Source organism: Corythoichthys intestinalis, chromosome 15, assembly GCF_030265065.1.
Source record: "Corythoichthys intestinalis isolate RoL2023-P3 chromosome 15, ASM3026506v1, whole genome shotgun sequence".
NCBI classification, from domain to species: domain Eukaryota; kingdom Metazoa; phylum Chordata; class Actinopteri; order Syngnathiformes; family Syngnathidae; genus Corythoichthys; species Corythoichthys intestinalis.
In genome coordinates this window covers 36,540,018-36,554,615 of record NC_080409.1, presented here as the reverse complement: position 1 = coordinate 36,554,615, position 14,598 = coordinate 36,540,018, and the positions used below count along the sequence as shown (strand labels likewise).

At 38.2% G+C, this 14,598-nt stretch overlaps 1 protein-coding gene across 2 annotated transcripts in view; it reads left to right on the top strand.

The window, feature by feature from the left end:
• Positions 1–14,598, top strand: part of slc25a21 (solute carrier family 25 member 21) — a 233,143-nt gene that overhangs the window by 126,036 nt on the left and 92,509 nt on the right. For both annotated transcript variants that reach the window (XM_057859120.1, XM_057859121.1), the window contains one exon: positions 9,961–10,009. In XM_057859120.1, the coding sequence (XP_057715103.1) occupies positions 9,961–10,009 (49 nt within the window). The remainder of the gene's footprint in view (positions 1–9,960; positions 10,010–14,598) is intronic.

Genomic DNA, 14,598 nt, shown 5'->3' with positions numbered 1-14,598 from the left:
ACATGAAAAGTAACGCCAGTTACTTTGCCAAGTAACTAATTACTATGAGATTGAGGTAACTGAGTTACTAAGTCAATTACTTTTTGGGAGAAGTAATTTTTAACTGTAATTAATTACTTTTTTAAATTAAGATTAGACTGCTTGTTTTAGCAGAAACTTAATTGGTTAAATTCTCTGTGCTTGATTAGCAGCAACAAAAACCCGGACCCACAGCGGCCCTTGAGGACCAGTTTGGACACACCTGCTATATGACTATAAGTAGCGTTACATATTAGTCACAAACGGCTGATCTTTTTTGACTGAGAGGGGCTAGCAACGATCATGCTAGCCCTCTCAGTCAAAACGGCTCGCACGTCTATCGGCGTCAATGGTACTGAAACATGATCATCCGTTGCTATCCCTCCCAGTTCAAATAGGCTGGAAGTGCATCTTAATGGTTGCGACCCAGACACTCTGAGCTATTAGCACCTTTGTCTCAGCTTGTATGCGTTTGCAAGACGCGAGATGACAAGCCCTGTCAGTGCTATTGTACCAGACAAACAAAAGAACTTTCAAATGATGGAATTCCCACCGCCAGTCTGTCACTCACTAAACAGCGTTGATGAAACGCAACCGAAATCGACCAGGTGTTGCTTCAAAGTGACGTTATGGACCCTTTACACTTAGTGGAAGAGGGGTTTTTTTCCCCCCAGGAATAGTGAGAATTTGAGAAAGCAAACATGCGAAAGACTGTCCGTTTCCACTTTTTCCCTCATTATACCATTTTGGCCCGAATATAAGACGGTGTATTTTGCATCAAATGAAGAATGAAAAAGAGGGGGTCGTCTTATATTCGCGGTTTAGATATTATACCCATTCACGACGCTAGATGGCGCCAGATATCATTGAAGCGATGTTCTGTCATGACAGATCTCAGCTACTCTCCCCATTCACGACGCTAGATGGCGCCAGATATCATTAAAGCGATGTTCTGTCATGACAGATCTTAGCTATTCTTTTTAGTTTAACCAGTTTGCATTATTTTATTGCAATGTTTTTCCTTATTCAGATTTGTTTCAAGACTACTGTTACAGTTGGACTTCACTTTGATGGTTATTGCAGTTTTTGCAATTTTGTTGTTTTATTACAATAGATCAGGGCCGTCTTATATTCAGGCCAATACGGTATTTCTATAACATTACGTTTTCTTGGTGTCTTTTTTCACAATACAACTTCATCATTGTTCCAGTGCAACTTTAATCTCATAACGATCTTATTTTCTCGTAATTTTGTAATTTTGTTGACTCAACGCCTAATTTATTGGCTGACATTGACGGTTATAGACGTCCAGTCCATATTGACATTTCCAGTCAAATATATAATATATAACAACATAACCTGCATGTACACTTTTTGCTGGGGATGGGACATTACTAAAACCAAACAGATTGGATTAACGGAGTCAGGGCTAAATTCCTCATGAATATGAAGTTAATTGATAGGCTAAATGATCAATGCAAAATAAATTTGTATTGACTTTTACTGACTTTCATACTGGAAAATTCCGTCTTAATCTGATAATATTTCTTAAATCTATCTGAATAATTTTCTCGATCTTGTTTTGAGTTTTATAGACTAGTGAACAGATTAATACGTCAGATTATTCTAATTAAATTAAGTAAAAATGACTATTTGTTCTTATTAAGCCCTTACATCTAAAAGTTCACCTAAATCCCAAAAAAAAATGCTTTCAAATCATGTTTTGGACAACATCTATTCTTGGATTAAGAACATTTCTGACAAACAAACTAACTTTTTGCTTAAAATTAGTCTGTTTTAAGCTTATTTTCCAGCTAACTATTTTTCTTATTTCAAGAAATCTGAGTGAAATTTACTTGAAGCACTGGCAGATCATTTCATTTATTTGTTGTAGATTTACACTGAAATCAAGGGAATTAAACTAATTTTAAGGAGGTGTGTTTGGGATTCTTCTTTGCACTGCTTTAAGACCACATAAAATAAAAATAAAAATGGAAGTTTGGGAGAAGGGGTAAACCTCAGGTCACCACATTTCTCACAGATTAAGGATAATAGTAGAAAACACATACTGGCGGATATTTCTCTCAAAGCAGCCTCCCACTTGAGTTCGGAAAATTCACACATATTAATGTTATGCTAACTCTGATGCAGGTCGGACTTTCAGTAGTAAATTTGTGGTGTTTTCCCCACCTCCACAACATTGGCGTCTTTTTACCTTACTTACAGTGGCTTCTGCTCGCGGAAAATAGAACTTCAAATATTCCTCACCTTTGAAGGAGCGTGCCTGTCGGAAAAAAACAAGCACAGACAAAGATAAGGAAATGAATGACAAGAAGAAAACTAAGAAATATGTCAAAGCAGTAGAGAGTGCCTCTACTTCCGAAGATGAAAGTGACGTGCACACCGTGCATGTAATGAACGTGGATGGGAAGTCAGGGTGTTACTGGGTCACACCGAAGTTAGAGGGTCACCCAGTCAAAATGCAAATAGACACCGGATCACAGGCATCGCTTGTGTCTTACCAAGTCTATAAACGGAGGTGGCATGTTGTATTTGTGTCGGGGCCAGGGGTCGCGTTAACCGAATATTTTCCGTCGTTGACCGATTTTTTAAAACGGTGACGGAAAAAACTGAAGTCCATCTGTCATTTTGACAGGTTGCAATTCACACCCCAGACCACAAGGTGGCGAGTGAGCATATTGATTAGCTATTGTCTCTCTTGATGCATGACGTCGTTGGCCTTACCCTGAAAAATGTCAAGGCAACTGAGTGTCCGAAGTTTCTTCAAAAAGCCCCAAAACGAGGATGGTGTTGATAACAGAGGTGAAAAAAGAGGGACTGCACAAGCGGGCGCACAATTCCATGCGCACCAGGAGGAAAGTGTCAGACTGCGTTCAGCCCACAGCAGGTGAACTGTTAATTTCATTGTTCCATATGTAACCTCATCTGCTTGATGTGTGATGATGGCACGGTGTGGATTCTGTGTTAAGCTTGTTCGGACAGAATATTAATTTAAAATGAATGAAAACTAAATACTATTGAATATGTTGAAGCGGTATGCAACGTTAAGAGTCTTGTTAGCTCGAATTGCTGTGTCCAGCCGCTGTAGCTCTACTGCTCTCTGTGAACTCTCTATTCAAGCCGGAACGCGCGCGGCTCTTAGGTGTCTCCGTCACGTGACTGTGTTGTAGCCGGTAACGCGCTCGGCCAAATGGACACACAAGTACGGAAGGTGAATTATGCCAAACAAAGGGTCACCACAATGTCATTATCATCATTTTAAAAATTTAAGTGACGGGTAAAAATAGATTATGACCGGATTTTTATGACCCTGTCAGTCAAAATGACAGACAACGAAAAAGTTTAGCGCAACCTCTGGTCGGGGCTGTGATTATGTGTGTGTGTGTGTGTGGGGGGGGGGGGGGGGTGAAGTCATCAGCCAATCAAACGTCCGTTTGAGGGGAGAGAAATCGACTGGCACAATGTAAGTCTGAACATAATGAAACTTAATAATGATAGGGTCAATTCTATCCTTCAACATATGAGAAGACAATCAAAATGCCCTGTATAACTGAAGTCATTATATAATGCAAATCAGGTTACTTAGAAGTTGGTGGGGACAATTTTAGCATCCTGAAAAGTTGGTAGTGCTATATCCCTACCATCCCTATGCAAACCTACGCCCTTGTACGCCTGGCTCCGTCAATGGCAGCTAATGAGTTAAAATACATTTGAGCGAAACGTATAAGAGCTTTCTGCCAGTGCATCTTGAGTCTCCGCCAAGTAGGACGACGCCTTTTTATTGCATTGTTTGAACAACAAGGCTCAACGCTAGCTTGTTTGTTTTGTGCTCTGGCTTGTTGGCAGCCATGAAAAACATAGCTTTTCTTGTCCAAATAAGCAAGGCTGAAAAAAAATCTCTTTTTGCGGCTGTCGGACACTTGAGGTAACATTTCGTTGTCTACTGACAGCAAGCTGTAGCACGTCCAAATCGCATCTTGTCTATGTGGATGAAGCAGCAACTGCGTGATGCGTGTCGTTCCAAGGTCATTTCGGGATTCGTGTCTCCTGAATTTTTTTTTGGAACTTGACTACGTTTTTCCTATACCGAATAATTTTGTCCTAACATAAAAAAAATCCAACTTTTCTTGCAAGGTTCGGCCTATTTTGAGTAGAAAGTGTGTTTTAAAAAATTGATATTGACTTTATTATTGTAGTGTTACGGCTTTTTTCTTTACAATGTTGCGACTTCATTTTGGGGATATATATATACATTTTTTTTTATATAAATTATTGCTTACTTACTTTAATCATTATAATTTTACAATGCTATGGCCAATCCAATAATTGTGTTTACTTGCTTAACTTTTTTTATGTCTATTTTTACAGTTTTCTATTCCTCCCCCCATTTATTTTTTTAATATTCCAACTCAATACAATAAAAGTAACATTAATATCATAGATTTTTAAAGAAAAAAAACATTCTTTTTTACACGAAGGGTGATTTTTTTTCTGTTGCCATAGTAACAACTTTTATTTGGTAAAGCAGTGTCTTTTGTTCCTTTAACCCATTTTTTCCAAAATATTTCCCAGACATTTGAACATTCAAACCAAGTGTCATTGGTAGCCTCTTTAAGTAGTCAATAATAAGAATAATTTAAAATGTATTAATATTTCTTGGGTTTTTTCGGTCGGTGTTTTCAAATGGGCTCATGTAAAAGTACTCTCATAAGATTCCATTTATTTAGTATAACATCCAAAGAACCATTACTTCATTCAGGTAATGAGGAGGACATTATCCTTTTTTGTCCTTTTCGATTTGTTCTCTTTGTCAAACCAAAAGCATTAATCTCTTCCTCTGACTTTATCACTTGACAACTCCGTTTCTTATTCATATTTGCGTGTGACGACCGCACTGCTTTTATAAACACCAGCCGGCTTCTTTTATTATTTTTATTCATTTTTACTGAATATGTGTTCCATATTTGCATCCAGGACACAGCTGGTGAGTCGCACTTTTTTAGAAAGCGAGTTCAATGGAATTGCACGCTTCTTGCAATGATGACAAAAGACCAACTGTGACTGCGACGGTTGGCATTTGAAACAATGATGGACGTGATAAAGTTACGTGGAAAGTTTGAACAGTTTAAAACAACAAATGGGTTCATCTTACCTTTGGTGACCTGTTGAAGCATGAAGTTCCAATTTAAATACGTACAGATGTCTTATACTCCACTGACAAGCTACAAAGCTGATTCAAATTTTAAAGGCCAAGGCAATGATGCGCAGGAAGCACTACCACATTGCCAGATGTCATGTAGGTGACTGCAAAATACTGTATCACAGGCCTCAAATAAAGTAATAATAACTAGAAAGTACAATAAAGGTATTCCCCGGGTTATCATGTACCCCGACTTACTTGATTTTGACTTATGACGCCGGATATTTGTCTGCCATTTTGTATCCAGTCATTTTTTTTTTTTTTTAATAATGGTGACTTTTGTTTTGTGATGCAAGCTTTTATTTTGGCGCAGGAAGCATAGACCAGGTATTACTTCCACACGCAAGTAAGAGCGCATGTACACACGAAGAAGAACGCATTTCCTCCCACGAAGAAGTCACGCAGCTGAATGAGGGTGGCAGAGGATAGATATTAGCTGGAAGCACGCGCACACATTTGTTGCTTGTGACGCATCCACAGAGGCAACACCTACCGTATTGGCCGGAATATAAGACATTGTTTTTTGCATTGAAATAAGACTGAAAAAGAGGGGGTCGTCTTATATTCGCAGTCGAGACATTATACCCATTCACGACGCTAGATGGCGCCAGATATCATTGAAGTGATGTTCTGTCATGATAGATCTCAGCTACTCTCAAGTTTAACCAGTTTGCATTATTTTATTTCAATGTTTTTCCTTATTCAGATTTGTTTCAAGACTACAGTTACAGTTAGACTTCACTTTGATGGTTCATGCAGTTATTGCAATTTTGTTGTTTTATCACGGGTCAAACGATTAAAATTTTTAATCGAGTTAATTACAGCTTAAAAATTAATTAATCGTAATTAATCGTAATTAATCGCAATTCAAACCATCCATAAAATATGCCATATTTTTCTGTAAATTATTGTTGGAATGGAAAGATGAAACACAAGATGGATATATACATTCAACATACGGTACATAAGTACTGTATCTGTTTATTTTACCAATAAATCAACAAGATGGCATTACCATTATTAACATTCTGTTAAAGCGATCCATGGATAGAAAGACTTGTAGTTCCTAAAAGATAAATGTTAGTACAAGTTATAGAAATTTTATATTAAAAGCCCTCTTAATGTTTTCGTTTTTAAAAAAATTTGTAAAATTTTCAATCAAAAAATAAACTAGTAGTTCGCCATTGTTGATGCCAATAATTACTTACACAATGCTCATGGGTGCTGAAGCCTATAAAATCAGTCGCACCCAAGCGCCAGCAGAGGGCGACAAAACTCAAAAACAAAATTAATTAAAAAATTAATAACCGCCCGTAAACGCGATGATTTTGACAGCCCTAGTTTTTTTACATTTCAAAAACCAGAAGCCATTCATTCACGAATGTGATTGCACTTTAGTTTACATATTTAAATGTTCAGATATTAAGATGTGAATGAGGCAAAATAACATGTTTTTTCTCTCATATCTCTTATATATAGTTATAATCATTTGTTTCGGATGTACTGTAATTATTTTCTGTATAAAAATTAATTTGGTGTTCAAAAAGTCTTTTTTCAAACTTGAGTCTTGAAAAAGAGGGGGTCGTCTTATAATCAGGCTTATATTCGAGCCAATACGGTATATATAACACCTTTTGTACTGTTGATTGTGCGTTTTCAATTGTGGTCAAATACTTGGGGTGAGTTTCTGCGATTATTTTTTATTATATGCAGACGCTAACTGATAAATGCTAACCGTTTGTGTAGATTGTTATTGCTGTATCAGCAGCTGGTTATCAGTGTTGTCACAGATTAATTGAAAAAGGAATTTAATTAGTGATTAATGATTATGGTTTAAAAAAATTAATCTAGTTACTGATTACTTTATTATCAAAGTAACTAAGTTACCATAAAAGTAATCTATTGGTTACTTTTCTCAAATATTTCTCTTTGCTGGCTCAACATAAGAATGACAACAGAAAATTGTAATTGCATGTAATTGACTTTTCGATAATTGAGATCAGAATTTTTCACATAAGGCTTAATCTTCAAGTTAGTGGGGGTTTAATTACTCGATGTTGTTGTTGATTTCAACCAACATAGACTCACGCTAGCTTAGCCACTCTGGAGCACTAACTAAACTAAACTAACAAATATCTAACAAACTGCATGGAATTTGTTGAAATCAACTCCATCGACTAATTAAACCCCAGCTAACCCGAAGATTAAGCCTAATTTTTAAAAAAAATTCTGAACTTCTGGTTAGGGTTTAACAGCATATCAGTGCCAATGTAAAACAATACAAATTGACGGCACAATAATCAACAACACACAAATGAATTGCACAGTGCAATACACACAAAGGTGGGGGCGGACGTGAATTCGCGCGCACAACCTGGAAGTACGCCGTACACACACGCTGTCAATTTGGCCACGAAACGTGGTGGCAACTAAGCACTTTACACTCAGTCGGACTTACAAAACATTCCAAAAATGCTAAATGAATACGTCACCTCATGGCATTAATGTGCAACAGGATGGATGGACGAATATGATGTAAAAAATGATTGCCGATTTGGAGCGATGACTACCCTAAGTTGCAACGGCAAAGCTACAAAACAGCTGCTCATGTAGCGGCCCCAACCTATCACTAGAACCCTGCAGAATGAAGGAAAAATACGTTCATTCATGGACGCAAAAAGATCTACATTGCCTCGCACATCTCACTAGGCGCACAACTCGGCTGGAATGTGCACCCGCGTCCCGCTCTGGCACACGCTTTTCTCAGTCCCAAAATAATTAATAATGGTGAGCAGTTACCATGGAAACGAACCTGTAGTGAGAAAATAGAAACCTTTCTAACATTTTCGATTCAAAATGCTCTTCGTACATGACTACAATATTCTTTATTCTACATACATTATGGGGCAATAACAAAATGGTAACGAACAGGCACGAAGGAAACTAACTTTAATCAGGTTACTGGTTTGGAAAAATGAACGCTTTATTGCTCGTTACTGAAAGAAAGTAATCAGATTACAGTAACGCGTTACTTTGAAACGTTACTGACAAGACTGCTGGTTATAAACGCAAATTTGAATTGCTATTAATAAAGATAAAACTGATTTAATTTCATTTTTATTTTACTTTCATTCTGCAAGTGTTGACGTCATGAGCAGCTGAATACAGCTAGCCACACAAACGTCTGCCATCATCATTTCGGGTACATGTTTTTGGATAGGTATTTTGAGATTTGGGGGATATTTAGGGTTACTTAAAGAGTTAATTACGACTTACACGGAAATTCGAGATACGTTGCCAGCATAGGAACAGAACCCGTTGGTAACCCAGAGACTACCTGTATATGAAAAAGATTCATGGGAATATTTTAATGGTGGTTGATAATTTCCCGTGGATTTCGGATCACTTCTAATTGATTTTGGGTCACTTCCTATTGATTTTGGGACAATTCCAGGTCACTTGCTATTTATTTTTGGGTGACCTGTTGATTTTGGTGCAATTCTGAATCTGTTTCTGATGCTTTCTGGTCACTTCCTATTGATTTTGGAGCATTTCCAGGTCACTTCCTGTTGATTTTTGGGCTATTCTGAGTCTGCTTTCACATCACTTCTTAGCCACTTCCTGTTTTTTTTTAGGACACTCCCTGTTGAGGAAAGTCTTGGTCCTGTCGTTTTAGTTCGAGTCACTTCTTGTTCATTAAAATTTCAAAATTAGAATTCAAATTTTGTGTTAATTTAAATCCAACCCTACGTGGCATGAATTTTTGGAACATTTTGTAGGGGGGGAACCTCTTGGTACCCCATGATACGATACGATTTGTGATACAAGGCTCACAATAACAATGATTTCACGATATGGCGATACACCGAATTATCGATACATGGGTCAGGAAATCTGTAAATCCTATTAAACAACTAATGAACAGAAAAACAAGCTATCATCATACTTCTGCTGTAAGTTTATCACTAGTAGACGTCCAATCCATTTGAACTGGGGTGGGGCAGTGAATGAACCCCTCCTACTTCAAAGGGCCCCTCCCACTTCTATGGCCGTCAGTGGCAGCCAATGCCAGGCAACGAGGTCATTTTGCGCCATTTCAGTTCATTACCTGTTGATTTTCTCTCTTTCTGATGATTTTGGGGCATTCCATGGGCTAATTCCTGTTGATTTTGGGGTGTTTCCTTTTCTGTGACCCAAAATTTGGGGTGTTTCCTTTTCTGTAACCCAAAATCAACAGGAAATAACCTGGAAATATATAGGCAATGACTCAAACTCAAAATGAAGTGACCTTTAAATGCCGTAAAATGAACAGAAAGTGACCTGTAAATGCCCCGAAATTGGAAAGAGTCACTCCGAATGCTCTGATTTTGAGCGAACGTTCATTCACCCTTCCTGGTCTTAAAGGATCAAGTGTCAAGCGCCATCAATGGCAGCCATAGAGTTAAGTGAAACACTATTTTCCTGGAAGATTTTGGTAGCAACTCGTTGGTTTTTTTTTTTTTTTTTTTTAAACATTTGACACCTTTTTAAAACGATATCTCGATTCTTGGCATGAGCATAGCGATAACCTTTTGGGGTGCAAAGTATCATGATACATCACCATTTTGATATTTTGCCACACCCTTAGTTGGAACAATGTGAAACTGGTGTAGCAGCTAAAAGGTTAAGTTGATTTTACTGCTGTGATTTTACTGAAAATTGATGAAAATGTCCTTTTTTAGGTCTGGTGGAGATCTGCTTGATGCATCCTCTGGACGTGGTGAAGACGAGGTAAGCGCTCATTATTTGGTTCCCCCCGAAGTGCGCTGAGGCCAGTGTCATAAACAGGTCGTGGGCCACTACTAAAGCTTTATAGTCTTTCATAGGCCTCGCCGAGACCTCTGGCTTCACTTCTTAGGCCCCCTGCCCCCTTCACTGCCAGTCTGTAAATCCTGCAGCCGCTTTCTGTCATTTACGGCCGTACTTTCTCTCCGTGGATAAATTGCTCGGCGCGCCTTTAAAAAAGAAAGAAGGAGAAGAAATAAGCGAAGACGCTTGCACTTTAAAGGCAGCGCCACCGCGTGAATAAAAGCTAACGGCTGATACTTGATCCTCTAAAGGGAGGGGGGCATGATTTACGGTCACCCAGTCGGAAGGTATGAGGGTTTATTACAGGTAAGAGTCGGGCGCTGGGCCCGTTTGTCCTCACGCCGGGTCGATGGGGGCAAAAGTGCGACAGCTTTATCTGTTTATGTCGCCACCTTTTTACACGCACAAAGCTTGGGAACATCCGAGACTGTTGTGCTTCAAAATGATTCATGCTGTGATATTACAATTGGAAGAAACACTTTTCAGATTTTCCTTTCATCTGAAAATTTTGAAACTTTTAAGTAAAAGAAGTAAAAAATTTTGACTTAATTGAAAATTCCACTTTCCTGTTATGATAGTATCACTTATAATCAGACAAACGTAATTTGATATTAAAGGAAAACCTTGGACTTAAAGACTATAGGCTCTAATAAGCCACAAGTGTTCTCTTTTGCTAAAATGTTATTGCCATTGATTTTAAATCTTTAGTATTTAGTACATGTTTTGACCTACGGAGGGCGCCATGTTTTATGCGCACAATGGACGCTCGGGGTGATGACGTAGTTTGTCACGGTCAGTAGACGAACACTACCGGGTTACGGTTACTGCAATTCCTTCTACGCGGCGAGACGTCCAACACAGGCGCACATAGGTTAAAAGCGATGAGTACTTACTATTTGTGTTTTTATTGGGTCTTTTATTTCCTTTTCATTGCCTGAAAATACTTTTTGCATGTGTTTCTCTCTCATACTTTTAAGCATTGTGTGTTCTTGTAGTAGCTTTAAAACAGATTGTTGATCTGTTGACCACATTAGTCACGTAGCTTATTTAAACCCCCCTTATTTGATATTACTACGTTTAAGTATTTTCCTAGGGCATCTTTAGTATGTTTTGTCTGTATGCATCTACACAAAACAAGCTGAAAGCGCACAGTAGTACTTTGGGTGTCAAATTCGCCTCTAGTAGCACATTTTGTCAGAACACGTTTTTTTTTTTCCTACTCTCGTCTCATCTTATCTTTCCTGTTCATTTAGCTTTTGCTGCTCGTTTTGTGAAACATCGAGAGTGCTGTCTTGCACATTATTGTTCCTCTCGTGTTCATCCACTCGCGGGGGGCCTGCGCTTGTCATTGACGTTACTTATTCTCGCTATATGATTATACAACTTTAGCATTTGTTAATAATACACTCTGTGTGTAGTATCATCCATCGCTTTCCCTTTTTAAATGGGCACTTTTAAGCGAACGCAAGAAGTAACAACGGGAACATTTTTAAACAGGCATTTCACGGGAGAGCATTTCGACTCTTCGGCCAATCATATAGCGAGAGCGAGTGGATAGTGAGGGGAAGAGGATAGTGAACCTACACCGGCAGCGTAACCATGTGACGTCACCGCCCTGCGACATCAGCAACAGTGGCGACATACAGTACTGGCCAAAAGTATTGGCACACCTGCAATTCTGTCAGATAATGCTCAATTTCTCCCAGAAAATGATTGCATTTACAAATGCTTTGATGACAATATCTCCATTTATCGTGCTTGTAATGAAAAAACACAAAAGAAAATGAAAAAAAAAATTTAATCATTATCATTTTACACAAAACTCCAAAAATGGGCCAGACAAAAGTATTGGCACCCTCAGCCTAATACTTGGTAGCACAACCTTGAGATAAAATAACTGCGAAGAACCACTTCAGATATCCATCAATGAGTTTTTTACAATGCTCTGCTGGGATTTTAGACCATTCTTCTTTGGCCAACTGCTCCAGGTCTCTGAGATTTGAAGGGTGCCTTCTCCAAACTGCCATTTTCAGATCTCTCCACAGGTGTTCTATGGGATTCAGGTCTGGACTCATTGCGGGCCACTTAAGAATTTTTTAGTGCTTTCTCTCAAACCATTTTCTAGTGCTTTTTAAAGTGTGTTTTAGGTTAGGGTGACCAAACATCCTCTTTTGCCCGGACAAGTCCTACTTTCACGTAGTATCCTCGTCGTCCGGGCGGGTTTTATAAATTCATAAAAAATGTCCGGTTTTTATGATTTTTCACGGGACCAATTTGAAGAGAATCCTTCCGGGCACTGGGAGGCAGCAGTTGACATGGCTCCTACTAGAAGGGAGGGAAGGAGTAGTTCTTGTTTTTGTTGGCAGTTTGTTTCCTATCATGAGGCATTACCGCCATCTACTGGGTTGACGATTTAGCCACAACGCCTGCCCAGTTAAGTTTTTTACGATAAATACGTATATAATGGCAACTGTTGACTTCTGTCGGAGCTTTGACTGTAAAATCCTGTTTGGTGTCGTATCGTTACGCTGCCGATGATTGTAAGCTTTTATAGCAAAGTTTGATTTTTGCCTCAGCTAACTATCAGTAAGCTAAACCACGCTAGGCATTATGGGAAACGTAGTTTTGAACTGCAACATTTGGAAACATGCTGGTTGAATAGTTTGCCAGTTTTTTTCGGTTATTGTTTGTGTGCAATCTAGAACATTGAATGAGAATAACAATTTGTCAAGGACAATTGTCGCTATAGTAATTTATAAAAATGTTTTGTTTGCACATAGCCTACTGTGTGTATGTGTATTGACTGGACTATTTTTCAATGGGTCTGCATTATATATATATATATATATATATATATATATATATATTTTTTTTTTTTTTTTTTTCCAAAATGCATTTTTCCATCCAGAGTGAGGGGCATACTTTAAATATATTAAAGTGATATAGGCGTCTTGAGTGAACTTCGAGTAAATTTTGAAGTATCTTAAGGCCGGGCTGAGTGTCCTCTTTTTTGGAAATCAAAATATGGTCACCCTATTTTAGGTCATTGTCCATGACCTCTAAGGGAGACCCAGCTTTCTCACACTGGGCCCTACATTATGCTGCAAAATTTGTTGGTAGTCTTCAGACTTCATAATGCCATACACACAGTCAAGCAGTCCAGTGCCAGAGGTAGCAAAGCAACCCCAAAACATCAGGGTGACTGTGGGGATCCTGTTCTTTTCTTTGAAGGCCTCGTTTTTTTCCTGAAAACTCTATGTTGATGCCTTTTCCCAAAAAGCTCTACTTTTGTGTCATCTGACCAGAGAACATTCTTCCAAAACGTTTTTGGCTTTCACAGGTAAGTTTTGGCAAGTTTTTTTATGTCTCTGGGTCAGAAGTGGGGTCTTCCTGGGTACCCTACCATAGAGTCCCTTTTCATTCAGACGACAACGGATAGTTCGGGTTGACACGGTTGTACCCTCGGACTGCAGTACAGTTTGAGCTTGTTTGGATGTTAGTCGAGGTTCTTTATCCATCATCCACACAATCTTGCGTCAATTTTTATTTTCTGTCCACATCTAGGGAGGTTAGCCACAGTGCCATAGGCTTTACAATTATTGATGACACTGCGCACGGTAGACACAGGAAGATTCAGGTCTTTGGAGATGGACTTGTAGCCTTGAGTTTGCCCATGCTTCTTCACAATTTTGCTTCTCAAGTCCTCAGACAGTTCTTTGATCTTCTTTCTTTTCTCCATGCTCAATGTAGTACACACAAGGACACAGGACGTCGGTCCAGTCAACTTTAATCCATTTTAACTGGCTTCAAATGTGATTTAGTTATTGCATCCACCTGTTCTGTGCCACAGGTAAGTAACAGGTGCTGTTAATTACACAAATTAGAGAAGCACCACGATTTTTCAAAGGGTGCCAAAAACTTTTCTCCGGGCCATTTTTGTTTTAGAGTTTTGTGTAAAATGATAATGATTTTTAAAAAATTCCATTCTCTTTTGTGTTTTTTTTTTTTCATTGCAAGCGAAATAAATGAAGATATTACTACCAAATAATTTGTAATTGCAATCATTTTCTGGGAGAAATTGAGCATTATCTGACAAAATTACTGGGGCGCCAATACTTTTGGACAGCGGTGCTGGTTAAACTAATTTTACAAATTGTATCACAATGAAAGCATCGAGAGGGGTTTAAATATCAAATTATTTTAATTCATAATAACGTTTATCTTTTAAGAACTACAAGTCTTTCTATCGGTGGATCCCTTTAAGAAAATAGTTTATTTTTAATGTTAATGTTTCATGATTTTAAAACATTCAATCTGGAGGAAATTATTGTTGACTTTTCTGCTAATATGACTTTTTGTGCAAAAACAAATTCCCTTGATATTTAATTCTTTTCTCTCATCGCAAAACATTTCCAGTGAAATTTACTTTTTTTTTTTTTTTATTCAAATGTTTTCATAGTATTTTTACATTCTTCTCCGAATTTTATTTTCTTGAAAACACAATCACACGA